The sequence below is a fragment of the Anolis carolinensis genome, unplaced genomic scaffold, assembly GCF_035594765.1.
Source record: "Anolis carolinensis isolate JA03-04 unplaced genomic scaffold, rAnoCar3.1.pri scaffold_11, whole genome shotgun sequence".
NCBI lineage: Eukaryota > Metazoa > Chordata > Lepidosauria > Squamata > Dactyloidae > Anolis > Anolis carolinensis.
The window spans coordinates 4,007,747-4,035,008 of NW_026943822.1; the positions used below are offsets into that span (position 1 = coordinate 4,007,747).

At 42.2% G+C, this 27,262-nt stretch overlaps 1 protein-coding gene across 2 annotated transcripts in view; it reads left to right on the top strand.

The window, feature by feature from the left end:
• Positions 1-27,262, top strand: part of agbl1 (AGBL carboxypeptidase 1) — a 581,450-nt gene that overhangs the window by 399,406 nt on the left and 154,782 nt on the right. For both annotated transcript variants that reach the window (XM_062963555.1, XM_062963554.1), the window contains exon 22: positions 19,352-19,515. In XM_062963555.1, the coding sequence (XP_062819625.1) occupies positions 19,352-19,515 (164 nt within the window). The remainder of the gene's footprint in view (positions 1-19,351; positions 19,516-27,262) is intronic.

The window sequence follows — 27,262 nt, forward strand, 5'->3', positions numbered from 1 at the left end:
ACAATTTTCTCACCGGATCAAGTTTTACTTTCCAGTGTTTTCAGGGTTTCCTACATATTCATCAGACACCATGTTTCCTGTCTGAGCTAAGAATATCCCCTAAAGTTCTCTGGAGAACACGGAACCCCTTGTTCTCTTTCCCAGGCCTGTTTTAGAGGGTATCTTAACAGATTACAGAAGTGTGGGGCTGTTAAACATAATGATCACTTTGCCATTCTCGTTTTTTCTCCCACTCGCTTTGACACACTCTTCACACTGGCAGTCTAATCTGCGCCAGGAGTTGGAAGTGCATTGCCCTGGCGCAAAGCTTTTTTCGGTAATCCTGTGCAACAAACTGGGGGAAGCTATATGATATTCGGTTCCTTGCACAGACACCACTGAGAGGGAGAGGGAGGGAGGAGAAAACGACGGTGCAAAACCAGCTCCAAATGACTGAATGATCGTTTCTTCTTCCATTATTTGTTCGGTGGAATTCAGAACAGATGCCACAGGCAAAAAGGTCGAAAACATTTGACATTCAAAATGACACACAACCACACTGTTTGCTCCTGCTCAACCTCAGTGGATCGGTTCTATAAAAGGAGAAGCTTGTGAGCATCTTTTTGGATGCCTGTGATATTTCACTTCGAAATGTCACCATTGTAACAATACGAGTAGAGGGGAAAAAGAGTAAGGGATGAAATGTATCGGCTTGCTTGGTGGTTTTGAATGTGAGTTGTCCTCAACTTCAAGCATCAGAAAGGAATCATAGAATCCTAGAATTGGAAGGGACCTGGTGGCCCATCCAATCCAACCCCATTCTGCCAAGAAGCTGGAAAATCACATTCAAAGCACCCCCGACAGATGGCCATCCAGCCTCTGCTTAAAAGCCTCCAAAGTAGGGGCCTCCACCACACTCCGGGGCAGAGAGTTCCACTGCTGAACAGCTCCCACAGTTGGGAGGGTCTTCCTAATATTCAGGTGGAATCTCCTTTCCGGTCATTTGAAGCCATTGTTCCTAGTCTCCATGGCAGCAGAAAACAGTCTTGCAAATAATAATAATAATAATAATAATAATAATAATAATAAAGGCCAAGATCGAAAAATCAGCTGATGACCCAAAATGCAGACTATGCAAGGAAACTGACAAAACCATTGATCATATCCTCAATTGCTGTAAGAAAATCGCACAGACAGACTACAAACAGAGCCACAACTATGTGGCCCAAATGATTCATTGGAACTTTCCGGGGTGTAATACCAGCGGTATAGCATCTTGTACCAATTTTCTCTAATATCAGTTGTTGCCGTGTATTTTATTTTTTTCTGCAAATCTCATGTTCCTCCTCTGCTTTCCTAGTAGTTTGGGCACCTTGGCCACAGATGCTTAGCCATATGAGCCTCAATCTTCCAGGTTCTGCTCAGTTGTGAGAATTTCCTTCTATGTTCAAATCATAGCAAAAAAAAATATTCATCATTAAAAACACAGGGAGTGGGGTGATATATTGTGTGCAATTTCGCCCTTAGATGGGCTTTCCATCTGTACTTGTAAACTTGCACAACGGGTAGAAATGAAAGGGATGCCATAATAGACATGTTACCAGGCAGCTATTCATCAATGCCTGCTCAAGTGTATGAGGCTTATGAGATGAAAAGGTTTGTGAAGTCATTACCTGGGTTATTATGCGGCATGCAGAAGGTTGTCCTCTTGCTTTGTAACACAACACAAGCTGAAGAGGACCCTTGATGGAATTAAACAGAGAGGAGAAAAGAAGCCCCGCTTAAATGGGGCCCATAATTAACCTGTGGATTTTATTAAAGCAAATAACACAGCCAGGATTCATCCAAAGGGCAAGGGATTTGCATTAAGTACCAAACTGGAAATGAGTTCATTCCCTCCTCAATATGGCATCTGTTCAAATATTAAACATGACTATCGTAAACCTCTTAACCTTCTCTTTTCCCAGCGAGACATACCTGACTCACTTTGCCTCTCCTCAAAGTGTTTGGCTTCCAGACCTTTGATCATTTTTTGGTTGCCCTTCTCTGGACATGTTCCAATTTGTCCATATCCTTCTTGAATTTTTCAGTGCCCAGAACTGGACGCCGGGTCATTCCAGGAGATGTTTGACCAAAACAGAATAAAGTTCTGTGTATTTCAGGGGCATACTTCTTATTCTTGCCCAGAGAAGTCCACTGTGATGCTTCTCGTAGCTAAATAGAATCATAGAATCATAGAATAGTAGAGTTGGAAGAGACCTCTTGGGCCATCTAGTCCAACCCCCTGCTAAGAAGCAGGAAATCGCATTCAAAGCACCCCCGACAGATGGCCATCCAGCCTCTGCTTAAAAGCCTCCAAAGAAGGAGCCTCCACCACGGCCCCGGGGAGAGAGTTCCACTGTCGAACAGCCCTTCTCACAGTGAGGAAGTTCTTCCTGATGTTCAGGTGGAATCTCCTTTCCTGTAGTTTGAAGCCATTGTTCCGCGTCCTAGTCTGCAGGGCAGCAGAAAACAAGCTCCCTCCCTCCTCCCTATGACTTCCCTTCACGTATTTGTACATGGCTATCATGTCTCCTCTCAGCCTTCTCTTCTGCAGGCTAAACATGCCCAGCTCTTTAAGCCGCTCCTCATAGAGCTTGTTCTCCAGACCTTTGATCATTTTAGTTGCCCTCCTCTGGACGCTTTCCAGCTTGTCAACATCTCCCTTCATCTGCGGTGCCCAGAATTGGACACAGTGTGATTCCAGGTGTGGTCTGACCAAGGCAGAATAGAGGGGAGCAGGACTTCCCTGGATCTAGACGCTATTCCCCTATTGATGCAGGCCAGAATCCCATTGGCTTTTTTAGCTGCCGCATCACATTGTAGGCTCATGTTTAACTTGTTGTCCACGAGGACTCCAAGGTCTTTTTCGCACACACTGCTGTCGAGCCAGGCGTCCCCCATTCTGTATCTTTGATTTCCATTTTTTCTGCCGAAGTGAAGTCTCTTGCATTTGTCCCTGTTGAACTTCATTTTGTTAGTTTCGGCCCATCTCTCTAGTCTGTCAAGATCGTTTTGAATTCTGCTCCTGTCTTCTGGAGTGTTGGCTCTCCCTCCCAGTTTGGTGTCGTCTGCAAACTTGATGATCGTGCCTTCTAACCCTTCGTCTAAGTCGTTAATGAAGATGTTGAACAGAACCGGGCCCAGGACGGAGCCCTGCGGCACTCCACTTTGGGTTCATTTGCTTAGCCAATTACAGATCCACCTAACCGTAGTTTTGTCTAGCCCACATTAGTTTGTTTGCCAGAAGGTCGTGGGGGACTTTGTCGAAGGCCTTACTGAAATCCAGGTAGGCTACATCCACGGCGTTCCCTGTATCGACCCAACCCGTTCCCAAATGCATGGCAACTTCTCACTCCCACCATATCTTTCAATCTGTTTATTATTATATTGTCTGACACAGCAAACAAGATTGATATGCTGGATTTCGTATCACAAAATCTCAAGTCGAACACTTCCCAATTATCTAGGACTGTGTGATGTATTTTCAGATGATGCGCGCAGATCCCAGTAGGGTGGCCTTTTGCAGTTGGCAGATCGTAATTTTGTCAATGTCTATTGTTTCCAAATTATTATTATTATTATTTTATTGTATGACACAGCAAGCAAGGTAGATATGCTGGATTTCGTATCACAAAATCACAAGTCGAACACTTCCCAAGTGTCTAGGACTGTGTGATGTATTTTCGGATGATACGTGCAGATCCCAGCAGGGTGGCCTTTTGCAGTTGGCAGATTGTAATTTTGTCAATGCCTATTGTTTCCAAATGCCGGCTGAGATCTTTTGGCACGGCACCCAGTGTGCCCATCACCACCGGGACCACCTACTCTGGTTTCTGCCAGAGTCTTTGAAGTTCCATCTTGAGGTCCTGAGAGCGGCTGAGTTTTTCCTGTTGTTTTTCGTCAATGCGACTGTCACCTGAGATGGCAACATCAATGATCCAAACCTTTTTCTTTTCCACAATTGTGATGTCTGGTGTGTTGTGTTCCAGAACTTTGTCAGTCTGGATTCAGAAGTCCCACAGTATCTTTGCGAGCTCATTTTCCAATACTTTTGCAGGTTTGTGATCCCACCAGTTCTTTGCTGCTGGGAGGTGGTACTTGAGGCATAAGTTCCAATGAATCATTTCAGCCACATGGTTGTGCCTCTGTTTGTAGTCTGTCTGTGCTGAGGATATGATCAATGGTTTCGTCGGTTTCCTTGCACAGTCTGCATTTTGGGTCATCAGCTGATTTTTCGATCTTGGTCTTAATTGCCTTTGTCCTGATGTCTTGCTCCTGGGCTGCAAGGATCAGGCCTTCTGTCTCCTTCTTCAGTGTCCCATTCGTGAGCCAGAGCCAGGTCTTCTCCTTATCAGCTTTTCCTTCAATTTTGTCAAGGAACTTTCCATGACAAGTTGTCAGCTCTAGTTTGTAGTGTGGTTTTCTTGTACTGGTTTTTTGTCTGCTCTGCTTTGAGGAGTTTCTGATTTTTGACTTCAATCAAAGCAGGTTCTTCACTTTGCTTTACATATTTTGCCAGGACATGTTCTTCTTCTTTGACTGCTTGTTTTCCTTGTAAGAGTCCTCTGCCCCCTGATCTTCTAGGCAGATATAGTTGGTCAACATCACTGCGAGGGTGCAGTGAATGATGGTCATGAGTTTTCTTGTTTTTCTGTCCAAATTGTCCAGTTCTGCCTGTGTTCAGTTTATAATGCCAGTTTATAATGGCAGTATTATCATCATCATCATCATCATCATCATCATCATCATCATCATCATCATTATCAAAGAGAAAAGAAGAGGAAACTGGTGCTAAACCTCCCACAACAACACAGATGAAAACTTGTGTGCTGTGCCGTTCATTTACATTGGTTCCTTGAACTTTACTCCGCATTATACCAATAGACTTGGGAAATAACATGGCACAAACAGTGTTAAAATGATTCCTGTAGCTTTATGATTCCTGAGAGCGTGATTCGGGAAAATGAAGAGAATTAATAAAAAAAAAAAACTCGCTGTCTGTGAGCCGAAATGTGATAAATGTTAATAATAGAAATGATAATGTACCTGTGAAATAACCAGATTGTAATTGCTGTGTCTGTGGTTAGCTGTCCTATTAGGGTCTCTCATTGCTTTGATAAACCTGACAGCTCAAGAGTAACAGTTGGAGACTCTTGGCTGGAAGGTCCTTGCTCACACGTTTGATTCACTTCAAATAAGGAACAAGCTTTTCCTTTGTAACTCAGCAAGATCATCAGACTGTTGGGTTTTCCCCCTCTCTTCTTCCTGACGATAGTGAAAGGTGACTAGTGTTATTTTTATTAATTTAGCAGTATCATTGCACATAGCACTTGAAAGAGTAAAATCCCTGCCCTTAAGTCCTTACGGTCTGAAATACAAGGAGGGAAAAGGGAGGTGTATATGAGAGAGAGAGAGCTCTTTGTTAGATACAGCAACTGTAGAGAAAAGATTGAAAGCAGCTTGATTCAAAACCAAAGAAAATATACCAGGCATAATATTGTTTGCAGAGGAAATGTGTCTTCTAGAAAACGGTTAGTGACCGATGAAGGGTGGTGTCTATTGGAAAGTATTCAGGAGACACCTTGAGGGTGGATTCAGGGCATATAACAGAGTTGGGAGGACAATAGCTTTATAAACAAGCCCCTTGGTGTCCCTATGGATGTCCCAATCCTCAAACACTCTCTGCTTCATTTGGAGAAATGCTGCACTCGCAGAGCTCGGTCAGTGTTGTATTTCAGTGTCAATGTTGGCTGCCAAGGGAGCGGAAATGGTCAACATTTTCTAATGTCACACCATTAAGCTGTATGCGAAATGTGGACTATCTACAGACATCACACTCAACTCCTGAAACAATTCCATCAGCATTGCCTCCAAAAAATCCTACAAATCTCTTGGGAAGACAGGTGGCCAAATGTCAGTGTGTTGGAAGAAGCAAAGACCACCAGCGTTATTTATTTATTTATTTGCAGTATTTATATTCTGCCCTTCTCACCCCCAAGGGAACTCAGGGCGGATTACAATAAACACATATATTTCAAACATTCAATGCCAACAGACAAACAACATATATAGATAGACACAGAGGCATTTAACATTTTTTTCCAGCTTCACGATTCTGGCCACAGGGGGAGCTGTTGCTTCACCGTCCACTAGTGGCTGTACTTCCTCATTCCTTTCCTCGTGTTTTGCTGGCAGTTTTATGGTGTTGTAAATTAGTTAAATTAGCCTCCCGCATAAAGCGTATCTAAATTTCCCTACTTGACAAATGCAACTGTCTTTCGGGGCTGCATAGGTCAACAGCAAGCCGGGCTATTTAATGGTCGGGGGCTTAACCCGACCCGGGCTTCGAACTCATGACCTCTCGGTCAGTAGTGATTTATTGCAGCTGGTTACTAGCCAGCTGCACCACAGCCCGGCCCATATATTTATTGCCTGGACTGAAGGCCATGTTGTCCGAATGCCTGATCACCATCTCCCAAAGCAGCTACTCTACTCCCAACTCAAGAACGGAAAACAGAATGTTGGTGGACAGGAAAAGAGATTGAAATATGGGCTTACAGCTAACCTTAAAAACTGTGGCATAGACATCAAGAGAGAACTGGGAAGCCATGGCCCTCGAGTGCTCTAACTGGAGGTCAGCTGTGACCAGCAGTGTTGTGGAATCTGAAGAGCACACATGGAGGGCGAAAGGGAGAAACATGCCAAGAGGAAGGCATGTCAAGCCAACCCTGACCGGGACGGCTTTCCATCTGGAAACCAATGTCCTTACTGTGGTAGAACATGTGGGTCAAGAATAGGACTCCACAGTCACTTGTGTACCCACCGCCAAGACACCACACCTGGAGGACCATCATACTCGGATAATAAGGGATCGTCTAAGTAAGGATTCAGGGCAAGCAGAAAGTCATTAGCACTTAAATATTTACCGTATTTATATTCCGCCCTTCTCACCCCGAAGGGGACTCAAGGCAGATTACAATGAACATATATATGGCAGACATTCAATGCCAACAGACAAACAACATACAGTATAGACAGACACAGAGGCATTTAACATTTTTCCAGCTTCACGATTCCGGCCACAGGGGGAGCTGTTGCTTCACCATCCACTAGTGGCTATACTTCCTCATTCCTTTCCTCGTGTTTTGCTGGCAGTTTTATGGTGTTGTGAATTAGTTAAATTAGCCTCCCGCATAAAGCGTACCTAAATTTCCCTAATTGACAGATGCAACTGTCTTTTGGGGCTGCATAGGTCAACAGCAAGCCAGGCTATTTAATGGTCGGGGACATAATCCGACCCGGGCTTCGAACTCATGACCTCTCGGTCAGTAGTGATTTATTGCAGCTGGTTACTAGCCAGCTGCGCCACAGCCCAGAGTCAGGATACCAAAACTATGCAAATAAGTGCTCAAAAAGATCTAATGTTTGGTTTCAATGTGTTTGCAAACACCACCTTTTCCATTATTAAACAACTGGTCTCCCGTGGATCCATCCGACTGGACAGAAACACATTAAAATGTAGGCCCTTGGGTACGACCATGGGTAAAAACCAAAAATGCTTGGACAAAGTTTGCATTTAAAAGTGGAGAAGGTGTGGTTCAGGAGATGCATGTAAAGGAGCAGCAAGCTCCAAAACGTAATGGACAAAATGAGGATTTCAATGAGAGGGAGGCCAAGAGAATTTGCTGCTTCCAAGTTTGAAATATGAACCTCCAGAGGGCAGGAGAATAATCCAGGTGTTCTCTCAAAGGGAGAGTGCTTTGTTTTGCATTATCCACCATGTTTCCAGCCAGTCTCTACATGTATGCATGATGGATGCTCTTTGCATCACAACAGCGTTACACACACACATGCATCGCTAATGCCCTGAGGCTGGCTAGAAATAAATTGACAGTCTCCTTCCCGCTAATTCCATCAGCAAGATCTCAGAAGGCATACTAATAGGAGTCATCCATAACACTACCTTCTGCGAATTTGCCTTCTGCAAATGTGGAAACTAGCTGCAGCATTCAAAACGGGCGGATGTCTTCTGCCTTTCCTCGGCCCAAATTGGCCTCTGTGCCCCCCCCCCCCACTTCCTTTGCAAGCACACAGCTGATGATCGTACCTGCAACATCAACAAGGTTTTTAAGGACAGGTGAGATCCTCTTGTCACAAATTGGATTAATCCAAAAGTAAACAGAGCTGTTCCCTCCAACCTCCATGCTGAAAATTGACTTGGCTTTTTTGCAAACCAATTTGAATTTGAATTCAAATCGGCCATCGCTTTCATGAACCTTGAAACTCCCCTCCCTGAACTGCCTGTACCACCTTCTTCCTATTTCATGATTGCCTCTTCCTTTTCATACTTTTTCACACTCTCCACAAATACATATTTATTTATTATTTATTTATTTACAGTATTTATATCCCGCCCTTCTTTCTCACCCCGAAGGGGACTCAGGGCGGATTACAATGAACACATATATGGCAAACATTCAATGCCAACAGACAACAACATACATTAGACAGACTCAGAGGCATTTTTAACATTTTTCCAGCTTCACGATTCCGGCCACAGGGGGAGCTGTTGCTTCACCGTCCAGTAGTGGCTGTACTTCCTCATTCCTTTCCTCTTGTTTTGCTGGCAGTTTTATGGTGTTGTAAATTAGCCTCCCGCATAAAGCGTCCCTAAATTTCCCTAATTGACAGGTGCAACTGTCTTTCGGGGCTGCATAGGTCAACAGCAAGCCGGGGCTATTAATGGTTGGGGGCTTAATCCGACCTGGGCTTCGAACTCATGACCTCTCGCTCAGTAGTGATTTATAGCAGCTGCTTACTAGCCAGCTGCGCCACAGCCTGGCCCCATATTGGCACACCTGTAACCAAGCAACGTTAGATTGCAGTCAAAGTGGCAAAAAATGAGGATTTGCACAAAATCTGGAGAAGATGCAGCCTTTTTCTTTTGGCTGAGCCTACAGGGTAAGCAATTGAAGTAAGCAGAGGATGGAGAAGGAAAGTGGAAGGAGAAGAAAGTGGAAGGAGAAAATAAGAAAATTTAGGACTACAAAAGTTTGTGCTGAGAACCATTTTTGCTCATTTTGTCCCAGGCTGGATCTACACTGCCATATAATCTGTCTTCTGAATCCAGATTATGTGATGTGAACTGGATTATATCACAGTGTAGATCCAGCCTCCTGTCTTTATGAAAAATAAGTCTAATTTGGAGGCAAAAGAATGGTCTACCTCAAGGTTCTTGCACCAACCTTGTCTAATATTTTTACTTACAATGAGCCACAACCACTACTCACAAAGAGCTTTATATGTGCTGATGGCCTTGGCCTAACAATAAAATCAAAAGGCTTCGAGACAGTTGAAAACCAACCCTGAAAGATCTCTCCAGCTACTACAAAGGCCTGAAGCCTAACCCTGCTAAGACACAAGTGTGTGCTTTCCATCTACGTCATTGTGAAGCAAACAGGAAAATGAAGGTTTCTGAAGAGCTTGAATGCTGTTCCCACCCTAAATATCTTAATGTCACCTTAGATTGAACACTAACATTTAGGAAATACTGTGCGAACACCAAGCACCAAGTAGCTGTTAGTGTGTTCTGTTGTTAAAGTGAAATGTTATATCAAGTTATGCTGTTGGGTGTTTGCAACTGTGTTTCTGACAGAGCATTACAGCAGTGCATGGGTTAAGCACAAGCCAGCTTGATTGATTGCCCACAGGGCCAATAGGTCAGGGCTTCCGTTTGAACTGTCTGGCTGGAACTTTCATCATGAACTGAGGAACTGCTTGTGCTGATAACAGCCTCGCCAAGCAGAGAATACGGGCCATGTGGCTTTAAGTAATTGTAAATAACTTGTAAAATAAAGTAATTAGACCTGCTGGGATCAGCAGTGAAACAAAAGGTGTTGTTTTGTTGGTGCCACTTTTGCTGCTGCATCAAGTGGTCCTTCGGATGAGCAGACAGAGAGAACTGACTCGTCAAACAGTCAGGGTGACGGACGATCGATTTAACTCCCTATTCCAGCATCGCCTGACAGTTGCTGCATGCAATGATATCCTGCAGGCACTTACTAATAGCACATGGAGTGCAGACTCAAAATGAATAAGAACGTCAGCCCTGGCCTTATCTGACTCAACTGTTGAGTATCGCTGCCCCATCTGGCATAATGCAAAGCAGGTGAATGTAGCACTGAATGGAAGTTGCTGCCAATTGAGACAGAAATAAAGTTGAACGCTGTGAAAGCCACCCACTGTATGGCTACCAGCCTCCTCCCAGTAGACGTAAATCAAGGAAAAGTTTCATGAGAAAAGTTTAATGTTCCTCCAGCAACAATATCCCTGTGGGCAGCAAAATCAGGCAATTCAAAAGACAACCTGGCAAAATGACACTACCTAGAGGAATCCTGCAGCTTGTGCGATTGTGAAGCAGAACAAACAACTTCACATTTGTATGCTTGCCCACCATTCCCAGACTCATGTTTAAAGCAGCAGGCAATGCAGTAGCTGTTGCCCGTTTTTGATCTACAACTATTTGATCTAAAACACAGTGATCCCTTTATGTTATCAGTTGTAAACTTATTTGTTTATACAATGCTTTTGACGTGAAATAAATAAATAAATAAATAGAAATAAATGTTATTTCCCTTTTTGAATATTTGTAATAGCCTTTTCTACATGCCACTAGTTGTGATGTCCCAGAGACCCTCGGGCCATGACCCTGTATTCATTGCGGACCAGAGTGACGAGAATATGGGGTTTATGCCGGATCAGCAAGATTCTGTCCCCTTCCAGATGCTCCCTGTTGACAGTTCGAGCCCGAAGCTCATTAAAAAAGCCCTTGAAACTGAGCCTGTTCCCAGCAGTTCCCCTCCCTTTGATAGGAGGCTGTTTTGGGAAACAAGTCGCTTGGAGAAGGCTAACTTACGGAGAAGCGCGAGATTAGCAGTCAGAGAAACCTCTGACTAACCCGTTTCCCTTGAGAGTTTCCAGGGAGGCTCGCATCTGGCGGAGATGTTGTCTCTAGCCAGTTTTTCCCTTGGGAAAAGTGTTGGACACCTGTTTTGAAGGGAGATTTGAAGTCCCTTAAAAGTTCTGCGCGCTAGCTAGCCAGTGCGGTGTCAACGTGTCAGTTGGAGGATTAACTTCGCTTCTAGTTCCTTGTGGCGCTCTACTCTCGAGTAGACCGGGCAATGCGCCTCGCCTTCTAGTCAAGTCTGGACCATGTTTGGATCCACTATCTTCAGCCTTGCCTTGCCTTGTTTCCTTCCCTTGCCTTGAATTCCTTTGCCTTGGACTAGCTTCCTGAGACCCTTGCAAAAGACCTGGATTATTCTCCACTCAAACTGCTTGGAAGTTTGAGTGTGTTTCGGTTAATTGGATTATCATCTTTAAACTCTAATACTGGACATTGGACTTTATAATACTGGACTATATTTGACCTTTCCCAGAAGGTCTATTGTTGGACTATATATTCTGCTTACTTTTGTTTTATTTCTTCAATTCTTTAATAAAGATATTAGATTGTTTATTGGCTTGGTGTCTGGTTTCCAGTGCTCATGCAGCCTAGAGTATCACACTAGCTGAGAAATGAATTGCAGCTCTCCCTGAAAGCTGCTCACAATATTGGAACTAGACCATTGCTGTTATGAAGGAAATCCTTCTTGGTAGCAGTGGGATCCGGGACTAAGTGTCAATAAGATGGCAGTGAGGAGGGGCTTGTACTCAACGGCAGAGTACTGATGCTGTTCTTCACTCCCACGTGGCAGCTCCGAAATGCACAAGGTGGGCCAAAGCAGAGGAGCTTTCTCATTTTTCATCCGTGTAAGTGAGGTCCAATTCCCGCAGCCCTCGGGGGGAAAGAAACCCTCACTGGAAATAACAGAGAACAGGTTGGTGACCTGCCGAGAGCAAATGAGAACCCTACTGCTGTTTCATTTCAGTCGCTGAGTTTTTCGAAATCACTGTGAAGCAGGAATGAGAAGAGCCAAACAAGTTCACAGTCGCCTGCTGAAGAGTCAGTGCTGGTTTGCTCACTGAAACTATGGAAAAGCTAAAGTCAGCTTCACCTGCTGGAGTTTTTCATTATTTTTGAAGGGTTTGTGTCAGCTGGATCGGTTTCACTTGAAGTGGAGAACATAACCTTTGGCTATATTGTGCTGGCTTCACCTTGAATCAGACTGATGGCAGAAAAGCAACTGTTGCCCAGATCAGCACAACTTCCTTCCTCTTCCCTTTTCTCTCCCATGCACTCTTGTGTAGAAGAGTTGACAGATGCAATTTCATTCTTCCTCTCCACCCGTGAATGAATGAAAATTTATGAATGGATTTATTCATTATGGTCACAGACCAGCGATTTGAAATGTCGAAACATCAAAATCAGAGGTTTTTCAAGCATTAAGGCCAGAAGTTCAAAACATTAAAAGCAGAGAGTCCAAGATGCTATCCATGACAAGTGCAAAACATGGTCCGGTAGAGTCTCACTTATCTAACACTCGCTTATCCAATGTTCTGGATTATCCAATGCATTTTTGTAGTCAATGTTTTCAATACATCGTGATATTTTGGTGCTAAATTCGTAAATACAGTAATTACTACATAGTATTACTGTGTATTGAACTACTTTTTCTATCAAATTTGTTGTATAACATGATGTTTTAGTGCTTCATTTGTAAAATCATAACATAATTTGATGTTTAATAGGATTCTCCTTAATCTCACCTTATTATCCAACATATTCGCTTATCCAATGTTCTGCCAGCCCGTTTACGTTGGAAAAGCGAAACTCTACTGTACATACAAATCGAGACGGAGTCCGAAGCATGGTCCACAAATGACACCTGACCAAAATAGGAATCAAATCCCCTGCTTCTGCTTCAGAGGGATGTCCCCCAAAATGGTTTTTAAAAGTGTCATCGTCAATAATATATTATTATATTATACAATATTATTATATTGTATTATTCTTATTAGCCACCCTGAGTCCCCTATTGGGTGAGAAGGGTGGGGATAGAAATACTGCAATAAATAAATAAATAAGTTATTATCAATATTATATGTATACACAATATATTATATTATTACCATAGCACAATATTAGTAAATGAAAGAACAATACAATATTTAAAAGTAAAAACAGTTTTAACCAACATATTGTAAATCTTTCAGGATTTCAATGGGAAGTGTGGGCCTGCTTCTGGCTAATGAGATAGTCAAGTTAAGTAGGATTGTTGTTGTTGTGTGCCTTTAAGTCATTTCAGACTTTGGGTGAACCTAAGTCTAAGACTGAGGGCGGGGGCCAGGTAAATGACCTTGGAGGGCCGTATCTGGCCCCTGGGCCTTAGTTTGGGGACCCCTGGTCTAGATGGTCTTTGAGGATCCCTTTCCTTACCTATGGTCTTATTGAGACCATCTAGATGGCTTTTGGAGGTCACTTTCCTTATCTATGGTCTTATGAGACCATCTTGATGGCTTTTGGAGGTCACTTTCCTTATCTATGGTCCTATGAGACCATCTAGATGGCTTTTGGAGGTCACTTTCCTTATCTATGGTCTTATGAGACCATCTTGATGGCTTTTGGAGGTCACTTTCCTTATCTATGGTCTTATTGAGACCATCTAGATGGCTTTTGGAGGTCACTTTCCTTATCTATGGTCTTATGAGACCATCTAGATGGCTTTTGGAGGTCACTTTCCTTATCTATGGTCTTATGAGACCATCTAGATGGTCTTTGGAGGTCTCGAAGCCGTTCGAAGCTGTGATCCCGAGTGAGCTCTAGCTTCTGCCTACCTAGCAGTTCAAAACCATGTAACACCAGTAGATCAATAGGTACCACCTTGGCAGGGAGGTAAAAGGATTGAGCCATGCAGACATGCCAGCAATATTTGGAGATAGTCTATCGACAACAGGCTCCTCAGCATGGAACAAGAGCACCTCCCCATGGCTAGAGTTGAGCATTGCCTCCAAACGCCGGAGATGGAAAGGGAAGGTTTTTACCTTGGTCTGTCTTTGTATTATATGTTGTTGTTCATTGTGTAAAAAGGCATTGAAAGTTTGCCTTATATACGTAAACTGTGATCTGCTCTGAGTCCCTCGAGTGAGATAAAGCGGAATATAAATAAAGTGTTTTATTAATATTGACACAAAGACATAGCATGACACAGCAAATGAGATAGATATGCTGGATTTCGTATTACAAAATCACAAGTCAAACATTTCCCAAGTGTTTAGGACTGTGTGATGTATTATTATTGTTATTATTGTTATTATTTTTATTTCCAATATTTCTACCCTGCCCTTCTCCCCAAGGGGACTTGTTGTTGTTGTTGTTGTTATTTTATTATGACACAGCAAACAAGATAGATATGCTGGATTTCGTATCATAAAATAATAATAATAATAATAATAATAATAATAATAATAATAATAATAATAATGTTTTGCCAGCTGCAAAAGGCCACCCTGCTGGGATCTGCACGCATCATCCAAAAATACATCACACAGTCCTAGACACTTGGGAAGTGTTCGACTTGTGATTTTGTGATATGAAATCCAGCATATCTATCTTGTTTGCTGTGTAATAATAATAATAATAATAATAATAATAATAATAATAATAATAATAATAATAATAATAATAATAATATTTTGAAATGCAAGTGTTGGCATATACAGTAGTTACATAAAGGAGAGCATGTCTTGGCATGGAATTCATTTATGTTTCATACACATCTTATACATAATTTCATATACAGTAGAGTCTCACTTATCCAATCTTCACGTATCCAATGTTCTGTATTATCCAACTACCTATTAGTAGTGTTTTTGTAGCCAATTTTTCAATACATGTGAAATTTTGGTGCTAAGTTTGTAAATACAGCAATTCCTACATAATGTTACAATGTATTGAACTGTTTTTTTTTTCTGTCAATTTGTTGTAAAACATGATGTTTTGGTGCTTAATTTGTAAAATCATAATGTAACTAGCTGTGCCCGGCCACGCGTTGCTGTGGCGTTGTCTGGTGGTGTTGGTGAGAAATTGTTGAGGTAGTGGTGGTATTGAATGTCTGTTGTATCGTTGTCTTTATGTTTAGTATGCACACTGAAGTGGATTATATGGCAGTGTGGAGTCAAGATAATCCAGTTCAAAGCAGATAATATAAGATTCTAAATGGGTTATATAGCTGAAGGGCCTTGAGTCTACACTGCCATATAATCCAGTTAAAATCTGATAATCTGTGGAAGAGGCCTAAGTGAGGCCTAACTGTGCCTGTCCCCTAGGCTGAGTAGGTTGCTAGGAGACCAAGTGGGCGGAGCTTAGCCTTCAAACTGGCAGCAATTGGATAAAACTTATTATTCCTTTCCCTGCAATTAGGACTTTATTTTTTCTTTTTTTTTGTATCAACCTAGAGCCGTGGATGATGGGTTGTGTTGTCAAATTTCGAGGTTGGGGGGCCTGTAGTTTTGTTGTTTTGTCCGCTGCCCTGATGCCATCACTCTTTTATATATATAGATTTAATGTTTAATAGGCTTTTCCTTAATCCCTCCTTATTATCCAACTTTTTTGCTTATCCAATATTCTGCTGGCCCATTTATGTTGGATAGGTGAGACTCTACTGTATAATATTTTCAATAATGTTTGTGTGTGAAACAAAAGCATGAGTACATTGAAAGCAAAGTTGTTGCTATCTGAGCCATCCGATTTTGGATTCTGGAAGATTTTTAGATTTCAGAATTCTGGATGAGGGTTCCTCAACCAATATATTTTTAAAGCAGTATAGATTTTTGAACAGAAATTATGACTTGACATATGGAAACACCCAATGAAGTTGTTTTGCCCCTGTGTGAATTTTGAATAAAAAAAACCTGCAAGTTACATTGCCAAAATGTAATATGTGTAAAGATCACATTTTAGCAATGGAGATTAAACACATGTATAATTGGAGGTGAAGGGAATGCTCTTGCCATTGGGACCTCTTCTTTCTTTCTGTGCCAGAAAGCCACTAAAACTGAATAGGATATGGCCCTTTCTTAGGTGTTTATCTTGTAATTGCTTTAGTATTGATATTTTAAAAACACTTCATGATTTGCCTAGGGTCTCTTGGCCCTCTTTCTTGTTAATTTCTGCTCCTGTTAATGAGTACAAGGTAGTTTATGCCTTCTTGGGAAGCCTAAGTAGGAGGAAGAAGGGAACAGCATGGCACACTATTGGCTGGAGCCAAGATATTGCTATGCTCAGGTGGGGAGCCCAAATGAAGTTGTGGTTAGCCAATGGAACAACCTAAACATGTGTTTCTACTGGAATTGTCATTAGCTTTGCTTCTGCAATACAGTGTTCCCTCACTTATCGCAGGGGTTACTTTCCAGGACCACCCGTAAAAAGTGAAAATCCTCAAAGTAGGGATGCTATATTTGTGTTGTTTACAATCTTATCGGTGAGTAGCGTCTCTGTCCCCTCCTCGCCTCTCAAGCATGCGCATGTGTACTCCCACCACTGCCTTGTGAGGCGAAAACAAAGTTGCTTCAGCCTCCTTTTCTCTCCCTTCCTTAGACTTCTCCTTAGGAAGGATGCAGAAAGGGCCGGGCTGTGGCGCAGCTGGCTAGTAACCAGCTGCAATAAATCACTACTGACCGAGAGGTCATGACTTCGAAGCCCGGGTCGGGTTAAGCCCCCGACCATTAAATAGCCCAGCTTACTGTTGACCTACGCAGCCCAGAAAGACAGTTGCATCTGTCAAGTAGGGAAATTTAGGTACGCTTTACGCGGGAGGCTAATTTAACTAATTTACAACATCATAAAAACTGCCAGCAAAACACAAGGAAAGGAATGAGGAAGTACAGCCACTAGTGGACAGTGAAGCAACAGCTCCCCCTGTGGCTGGAATCGTGAAGCTGGGGGAAAAAAAGTTAAATGCCTCTGTGTCTGTCTATATATGTTGTTTGTCTGTTGGCATTGAATGTTTGCCATATATGTGTTTATTGTAATCCGCCCTGAGTCCCCTTCGGGGTGAGAAGGGGGGAATATAAATACTGTAAATAAATAAATACATACATACATAAATAAATGAGGGATATATAATAATATTTTATGATTTATACTACAAGGGCTATCCACAAAGTAGATTACATTTTGGAATTAAAAATGAACAAAGTATAGGAGAAAACATTTACCATATGCCGTTGAAAGCCACACCCAAATACCACATCTCACGTAGTCGGCATTCAAATCTAGGCACTTACCATAGCGATGAATGAACTTTGCAACTCCTTCCCCACTAAATTCTGCTGCTGCGGAAGGGGAGACCGACTAGTTGAGGATGCAAGTGGCAGAATTTAGTGGGGAAGGAGTTGCAAAGCTCATTCATCGCTATGATAAGTGCCTAGATTTGAATGGCGACTGTGTTGAGAAGTGGTATTTGGGTGTGGCTTTCGACTGCATATGGTAAATGTTTTCTCCTATACTTTGCTCATTTTAAATTCCAAAACGTAATCTACTTTCTGGATAGTCCTCGTATTATTTTAGTGTTTATTATAAACCCATGAAACAGCGAGGGCGCGAAAAGTGAACCGCAAAGTAGCGAGGGAACACTGTCGTCCAATCTAAGTTTTCTCCAGACATTATGTAAGATTACAGAGTAGATCAGTGGTTCTCAACCTGTGGGTTCCCAGATGTTTTGGCCTTCAACTCCCAGAAATCTCAAATAGCTGGTAAACTGGCTGGGATTTCTGGGAGTTGCAGACCAAAACACCTGAGGACCCACAGGTTAGAACCACTGGAGTAGGTGCATGAAGGAAAGGGAATTATCTTAGCTCTGCTTCTCCTAACACACTTTTCATTGAGATTGACTTCATGGATAGGATTCATCTTTCCAGTTTACAGAGCTTTGGAAAATACGTTTTTGGATTGCAATTCCCAGAATCCACCAGCTAACGTGGCCACTGGGAGTATAATTTGAAATGCTATTTTGCACTTTATTGTCCATTTCTACCGGCACATTCTGTTCTGGATTTTATGAATTAGTCTCTTGTTTTAATATTGTATGTTTTTCGTATGCTTCTTGCCGATTTTAACGATTGTTTTATTGCTATTGATGTTTTACTGGTATAATTGTTTTATAGTCGTGTTACTGATATTGATTGTTTTATCGGGCTAGGCCCCATGTAAGCTGCCCCGAGTCCCTTCGGGGAGATGGGGCGGGGTATAAAAATAAAGTTATTATTATTATATTATTACTAGCTTTGCCCAGCCATGCGTTGCTGTGGCTTATGCTTTCAGAGTGTTGCTCTTTATTTATTTATGCCCTGGTTTTAGAGATTATGTTGTTCTGTTTTATTATATCATAGTATTTTTATATATTATATTTATAATCGTATATTATCTGCTTAGAACTGGATTATATGAGGCCCCTTCTGCACAGCTGTATAAAATGCACACTGAAGTGTATTATATGGCAGTGTGGAATCAAGATAATCCAGTTCAAAGCAGATAATCTAAGATTATAAATGGGTTATATAGCTGTGTGGAAGGGCCTTGAGTCTACACTGCCATATACTGTAATACAGTTAAAATCTGATTATTTGTATTTTATAGGCAGTGTGGAAGAGGCCTAAGTGAGGCCTAACTCTGCCTGTCCCCTGGGCTGAGTGGGTTGCTAGGAGACCAAGTGGGCGGAGCTTAGCCTTCTAACTGGCAGCAATTGGATAAAAACAATTATTCTTCTCCCTCTAATTAGGATTTTATTTTTCTTTTCTTTTTGTTGTATGAACGTAGAGGCATGAATGAGGGGTTGTGCAGCCAAGTTTAGTGTTTCTGGGATGTGTAGTTTTGTTGTTTTGTCCTAGGCCGAAATTTCATTACCCTTTTATATATATAGATTATTATTAATGCATTTCCCCCCTAAACGTGTCTGGCTTCCCAAGTTCCCTGGCTTCCCATCCAAATATTAATATGTCTTGACATTCAAAGATACCTGGTGTCTCCCATGTCCATGGAATAGTTATTTTACTCTGAGCGTTAAAGGTGCCAAACTCTCTATCCAGCATCACAAATGAAAGTTTGGAGCATGTTTGCTCTCCCGCTGGCCAGCCACCAATCTTGGCCCCAACTTGGCTTCCAAAATCAGACTGAATTAGTCATGTTTGGCGGCATTTTAAAACCTAGATGGAACTTTCCGCTCCATAAAACGACTCTCAACACCTATGGAGAGAAGAGGTGACAGGTCGAGCCTGCTAGTGCTTTACTTCCTTTGTTGTGCATTTTTTGTTCTAGTTAGATTTAAGTCCAGAGAGTACTTCAGTCCTAACTTCCTCCACAGTGCTGAAGGTTTCTGCTGTTTTGCAACAGGGTCTACAGCTTGGGACTCATGAACTGGAGGAGATGGGAGCCAAGTTCTGCCTCGGACTCCTGGTTCTGCAGCTGAAATCCTTGCCCTGCAGCCAGAAGGTGATGGCTCATGCAGCCACTCTGCTGGACATCGAGGAAGAAATCACCGACCTCCGGGCACAAAGGTCAGAACAGCAGCCATTGGTTAAGGGGAAATGACAGTGGCATCTTGTGTTTTATCTATGGTGTAATATCTGCTCAATGTTATATCAGTCTTACGGTAGTACAGTAGAGTCTCACTTATCCAAGCCTTGCTTATCCAAGCTTCTGGATTATCCAAGCCATTTTTGTAGCCATTGTTTTCAATATATCATGATATTTTGGTGCTAAATTTGTAAATCACAATCGTCTGACCCACCGCCTTGCCGTTGCTGGAGTTAGGGGGACAGCTTTGAATTGGCTGTTCCAATGTGCCTTCCCAGATTAACAGGAAATCTCCAATACCAAGTCCCATAAGCATATTATTAGAATTAAGATCGCATATCGCACTCTGCACTTGCCCTATAAGCCTTATATATCACCTGTCACACCAGCACTTTTAATCTTGTACCCATTATTCTGGCCCGGCCCAGTTCTATTGTGTTTTAGCGTATTGTTATTGCTTGTGGTTTATACTGTTTTAATTCTTTTAATTTGCTTTTGTTTGTATTGTTATATTGTGTGTTGAGGCTTTGGCCTTTGTAAGCCGCATCGAGTCCTTCGGGAGATGCTAGCAGGGTACAAATAAAGTTTAATAATAATAATAATAATAATAATAATAATAATAATAATAATAATAATTGGCTGTCCTCCTTTCTTCACAACCATGGATAGCGAGTGGAGAGGGGAGGCCTGGTCTCTGAGAGGTCCCCTCTACATTGTGGGGTTCCTCAGGGGGCCATTCTCTCCCCTCTGTTCTTTAACATCTATATCCGACCACTTGCTCAGCTGGTCCGAGATTTCGGGCTCGAGTGTTAGCAATATGCTGACGACACTCAGCTTGTGTTAAAGATGGAAGGCCAACCGGAGTCTGTACCCGACAGTTTTCATCAGTGCCTCGAGGCCATTATTGGATGGTTGTGTTCCAGTAGGTTGAGGGTGAATCCAGCAAAGACGGAGATCCTATGGCTGGGCCGACCGGGCAGTGGGGATATCCAGTTGCCAACCCTGGATGGCGAAGTGCTACGCCCGTCTTTACTGGTAAAGAGTCTGGGAGTCCTCTTGGACTCTTCATTGACGATGGAGGTAGGGCCATAGCCAGAAAAAAAATTCGGGAGGGGTTTTGAAAATTTCGGGGGGGGGGGGTTGAACCCCTAGCACACACCTCTCCCCGCTACAAACCTGTCAATATCTGCTTGAGATAGTGCCTGGAGGGACTCTTAATGTTTTGCGTCTCATAGACTTAGCATGGGGATTTGGTTAACCAGTTAAAATTCATGAGTAAACCAGGTTTTTTTATAACCTGAAAAATTTCGGGGGGGAGGGGGGTTGAACCCCTAAAACCGCCCCCTCGCTACAGGCCTGGATGGAGGCCCAGGTCTCCGCCATTACCAAAACTGCCTTTTTTCATCTTCGGCAGGCTAGACGGCTGGGCCCCTATCTGTCTAGGGACAACCTGGCTACAGTGATCCAGGCTACGGTCATCTTGAGACTGGATTACTGTAATGCCCTTTACATTGGCCTTCCTGTGTCGGTGATCCGGAAGCTCAAATTGGTGCAAAATGCAGCTGCCCGGCTCCTTGCCGGAGTCCCGATAAGATGCCACATAACACCAATCTTACGGCAGCTGCACTGGTTGCCAATTGAGCACCGGATCACTTTCAAAGTGATGGTACTTACCTTCATGGCCTTACATGGTCCAGGGCCGATGTACCTGAGGGACTGCCTCACTCCCTACAAACCCCAGAGATCCCTCCGTTCTGAGGACCAAGACCTGTTGGAAGTCCCCAGTTTTAAGACCTTGCGTCTAACTGCAACTAGACGCAAAGCCTTTTCAGTAGTGGCGCCGTCTCTCTGTAACACCCTGCCACCTGAAGTTCGTGCCTTGCGGGACTTGTCGGCCTTCCGCAGGGCATGTAAGACACACCTGTTTTGGCAGGCTGTTGAGTTCTGTTGTTGATGTTTTAAAAGGTGCTTTTAGGATGTTTTTAAGATGTTTTTAAAGATGTTTTTAAGATTTTTTTTTTAAATTGTTGATTTTAGTTGGTTCTTGTAAGCTGCTCTGAGCCCTAGGGGAGTGGTGGCATATAAGTTTGAAAAATAAATAAATTAATAAATAAATACAGTAATTTTACTTCCTCACAGTGAGGGCTGGGAACTCTCTTCCCTGGACTGTGGTGGAGGCTCCTTCTTTGGAGGCTTTTAAGCAGAGGCTGGATGGCCATCTGTCGGGGGTGCTTTGAATGCGATTTCCTGCTTCTTAGCGGGGGGTTGGACTGGATGGCCCATGAGGTCTCTTCCAACTCTACTATTCTATGATTCTATGATTCTATGACTCCATCCAACTGCTGCTGTGCTGCATATGTAATAACTCTGACAATTGGGTTATGGGCCCAGACAGATTCTATGATTCTACAACATAACATTACTGCGTATTGAACTACTTTTTCTGTCAAATTTGTTGTTAAACATGATGTTTTGGTGCTTAATTTGTAAAATCATAACCTAATTTGATGTTTAATAGGCTTAATCCTTATTATCCAAGATATTCGCTTATCCAAGCTTCTGCCGGCCCGTTTAGTTTGGATAAGTGAGACTCTACTGTACCAAGATGGGAAATGTAACAGCTAGTTTAGAAACAGGTTTCTGCCTCTCAATTAGATCAGAAGTTTCTTGTTATATCAAGGCATAAACAGAAGGTTGCTTCTGGCTACTTTCATTGATGGTAGGAAACAGTACTGGACCACATTCTCTGATGTTTCATGGGAATTTTGTGTGAGTGGAAAGATTGTGGTCTCTATGATGTTAAGCTGCGGTGATCGTGAAAAAGATTTGGTGAAATTTCTTGCAGACGAGAAGAGGGTGCAACCGATGTGGGATGGCTTCAGGCAAAAGTTAGGAATAAAAACTGTTTTACGTGATTACTGTTTTTCCCCTCTTCAGTAATAATAATGAGGTCATCTCTTTTACTGTCTATAATGCAATTGCTGTGTACATGTTCATGGCGCTCACTATAACCTGCATGTTAGTGCTTCTGATTTACTGTTCTGATTTTTTAGTTTTTTAATACTGGTAGCCATGGGTGCCTCCTGCTCAGTGGGAACTACAGCTGATGGTGGAGGTGGGAGGCTGTCTGTGCAAGTGGACATCCCCGCCACATAGACACATTTTTCACTTTGTGTTGTCGAAGTCTTTCATGGTCGGGATCACAGGGTTGTTGTATGTTTTCTGGGCTATATGGCCATGTTCTCTCCTGATGTTTTGCCCACATCTATGGCAGGCATCCTCAGCAAGGAAGGTTAAATATATCCAGGGTGTGGGAAGAACTGTTATCAGTTGGAGGCCAGCATGAATGTTGCAGTTAATCACCCTAATTTGCATTGAATGGCTTCATCTACTGGCTACTTTCTACCTGGGGGCATCCTTTGTTAGCTGCCCCAAGTTCCCATGTCTCAGAGTGTTGCTTCTTATTTTGTTCATTGTTAAGATTTTGTTCAGATTTTGTTCATTTTCACGGTTTCCTCCTTTCTGTTGAAGTTGTCCACATGCTTGTGGATTTCAGTGGCCTCTCTGTGTAATCTGACATGATAGTTGTTGGAATGTTCAAGCATTTCTGTGTTCTCAAATAATATACTGTGTCCAAGTTGGTTCATCAGGTGCTCTGACAAGAGTTCTTCCCTCACCCTGGACTTCCCACAGATATATATAAACCTTCCTTGCTGAGTTTCTCCATACCTCACAACCTCTGAGGATGCCTGCCATAGATGTGGGCGAAACGTCAGGAGAGAATACTTCTAGAACTTGGACATACAGCCTGGAAAACATACAACAACCCATTTTTCACTTTTATTATGTCTATAGATTACTTGATTGCTTTATTGGTCATTGAAAAGTCAATATGGGCTTAATTTGCACATCTGACTGCTGTGGCAGGCACATGCTTTTGTGGAAAGCCTAACTTGTACTAAGAATGGTTTTAGTAGAGGGAATATATCATCTTCTTAATAATACCTTGTGCAAAGGTGAATTTTCCAGTGGTGACAATAGCACTTCCTTCTGTGTGCTTGGCCTAACTGGTCAACAAAGAAAACATTATTTCCACAGTGCATGGGCCCAGATATGTCAACTAGACATCTTTTCCCTGGTCGCGTATGGACGCCTCAAAGTAATAGCCTCCTAAGGAGCCCCGGTGGCGAAGTGTGTTAAAGTGCAAATGTGCAAATGTGAGTAGATCAATAGGTACCGCTCTGGTGGGAAGGTAAGGGCGCTCCATGCAGTCATGCCAGTGGCCACATGACCTTGGAGGTGTCTACGGACAACGCAGATTCTTCGGCTTAGAAATGGAAATGAGCACCAACCCCCAGAGTCAGACATGCCTGGACTTAACGTCAGAAACCTTTACCTTTACCTTAAGAACAGTTGAGAATAGATAAGAAAAGAGAGAAAAGAGCACAGTAGATATTAAGAGATTAATATAGGAATCAACACACAATAGATGGAAGTCAATTTTATGTTGTTGATTTTTTTGTTTTGTTTCTTGTATGTATGTAATCACAACTTAGACCTTCGGTGGTTCTGTTTTGTTTTGTTCTTGTGTTATTTATTGTTTTTTCTTTTTTTTCTTTTTTTTTCTTCCTCTTTTTTTGACTCTCTTTTTTAAGCTATTTTTTTCTGTCTTTGTTTTCTTGTGTTTTGTCGCATACACGTCTATGTTACACATCAGATGTTATGGTTTTCGTTGTTTCACCCATTTCCCCGACAGTTTCCTTTCCCTCAGTGACAATGATTGTTGCAACCTATTTTCTTGTATAAATATATTTAATAAAAATTTATTTTTTTAAAAAAAGAACAGTTGAGAAAAGAAGCATACCGTATTTCCCTGAAAATAAGACAGTGTCTTGTATTAATTTTTGCTCCCAAAGATGCTCTAGGTCTTATTTTCAGGGGATGCCTTATTTTTCCATGAAGAAGAATTCACATTTATTGTTGAACAAAAAAATGAACATTTATTATATACTGTACAGTAGTTGTCATCACAAACCAGCCTAACCAGACAAACTGTGAATCCTATCAAGCATTTCTTGTTACTACCAATATTTCTATGTACAATCATCTATGGTACGTACATTTACCGATCCTGCATGTTCTGGTGCTCTGTTCGGCGGGCATGCTTCCAAACAAAACCTTTGCTAGGTCTTACTTTCAGGAGAGGCTTTATATTTAGCAATTCAGCAAAACTTCTACTAGGTCTTATTTTCTGGGGATGTCTTATTTTAGGGGAAACAGGGTAGCAATTTGCAAAGAACTGTGCTTCACACAATATGTCTTTTGCCAAAATGGTCCTCCTCCATTTTTAAAATTTCAACACCAGAGGCAAGCTTTATTTATTTATTTTCAGAAGCAGAAATGCCCCATAATTTATGGCGAGTTCCCATTCTCTCCCTTTAGGGATGCTTTAGCAGCCATTAGCACCACCTGCTCTTGACGCAGGAGACCATATTTACCGTCTTGTTCATCATTTTTAATGTTTATAGGGGAAGGAAAGGAGGGAACGGTCTTAAAAATAGAGACATTTCTTCAGATTAGTCATGCTCACTTGTACATGTGAGTGTATAAATGAAGCAATTACTGTGTGTTCCAAACACCAGCCGTGCCACGGACAGCCGCCTGACAAGCAATTCGTGTGTCATTAAAGGGAACTATTCAAGCCTGGCCAGACAGATGGATTTCAGGCATAAATCAAACCTTGACTTCAGAACTGGAGCTGCAGAAGCCTTTGAGTTAAAATAACTTGGCGGTAGGGAGGAAAATTCTAAACACCTGGCAAAATGGAAGGATTAAATGAAGCAGACCAGTTACAGGGCAGATGATTTGCAAGGTGGGGACAGGGTCAAGTGAGTTCAGGATTAAAAAGCACCCACCGTAATTGAGGGCAGAATTAAGTCCATCAGCATCGCAAGCATGAGTTTCAATCTAAAACAGAACCGTACACTCCAACGTTCGAACCTTCCTCATATGCGTATCTGTAACGCCCCTAGACTGTGTGAGCACTGGAAACCAACACGGAGGCCAATAAACAATCTAATATCTTTATTAATGCAATAAAAGAATAAAACAAAAGTATGCAGAGTATATAGTCAAGCAATTGTTCTTATAGGAAAGATCAAAAATAGTCCAAATAAATGAAGTTATATGTCCAGTATTAGAGTCCAAAGTCTACAATCCAATAACCGAAACACACTCAAACTATTTGGAAGTTTGAGTGGGGAAAAAGCAAGGATTCACCGGGAGATTCTTGAAGTAAAGTCCAGACAAGGATTCGAGGCTAGGCAAGGTAATTCGTGGCGGATCTGAAACGCAGTCCAAACTTGAACAGGAGTGAAAACGCAACTCCCAGTCTACTCATGAGTAAGCGCACCGGAGGGCCACTTAGGAGCTCGGAAACAAGGGACGATGTTCTTCTTTGATTAGTCACGTTGACTAATAGGGAGTGCAGAACTTTTATGGAAGTTCAAGAGCTTCCCCCCAACAGGTGTTTAACTCCCCAATTGTTCCCAGAGAAAGTAGCTGTTTCAACATGCCCGCCTCCCCGAAACTTCCCAAGGGAAATGGTTTAATTACAATTGTCTCCCTCCGCTAATCTCGCGCTTCGTCTCAGAAACTGCTTATGGGAGCGATGTGTTTTGAGAAAGGACTTCCTATCAAACACAACACTTTCCAGGGAACCAGGCTCTGTTTCAAGGGCGTCCGTAATTGGCTTTGGCACAGGGGACATCTGGAATGGAACAGAATCTTGCTGAGATGGGAAAAACCCATATCCTCTTCAGTTTGATCTATGATGGCTGCGGGGTCATGGGTCAAAGGTCCCTGGGACATCACAGTATCCTTCTTTGTTGGTTTGACTGTATATTAACAGACATGCCTCTCAGCTTTTGGTTCAAAAGAAGCTGGGAGGAAAATATGTTGAATAAGAGCAAGTAATTGAGTAGATATTAGTGATGTGCATTTGTATGGAATCACTGTTCGTTTTGTTCAGTTTCATTTGTTTTGTATCAGTTTTGTATTTGTCCCCATTTTTGAAAATGGGGTGCTAATATGAAGAGAATTTTCGTCTGGCTTACGAAAAAACCAAAAATTTTCGGACCATTGGCTGCAATGGGAGAGCTTCCAAGGCTTAACTCCCTGCTCGGTTTTTGGGCTAGAGGGGTGAAAATTGCCACAAATGGAAGGCATTTCAATCCCTTTTAGCTCACCAACTTTTAAAACATTTGGGTCTTCCCCAGAGTACTACTGTTATTAATATTAATAATATTATTAACACCTATTGGCACACATTTGCTGTCATGGGGAAGCAGACCTCTCTCAGACTGAGCTTAGGATCCCAGAATAACTATTGTTATTAATATTAATATTAATACCCACTGGTACACATCAGATGTCATGAGGAAGCAGACCTCTCTCAGACTCAGCTTAGGGTCCCAGAATAACTATTGTTATTAATATTAATATTAATATTAATATTAATACCCATTGGTACACATCAGATGTCATGGAGAAGCAGACCTCTCTCAGACTCAGCTTAGGGTCCCAGAATAACTATTGTTATTAATATTAATATTAACACCCATTGGTACACATCAGATGTCATGGGGAAGCAGACCTCTCTCAGACTCAGCTTAGGGTCCCAGAGTAACTATTGTTATTAATATTAATATTAACACCCATTGGTACACA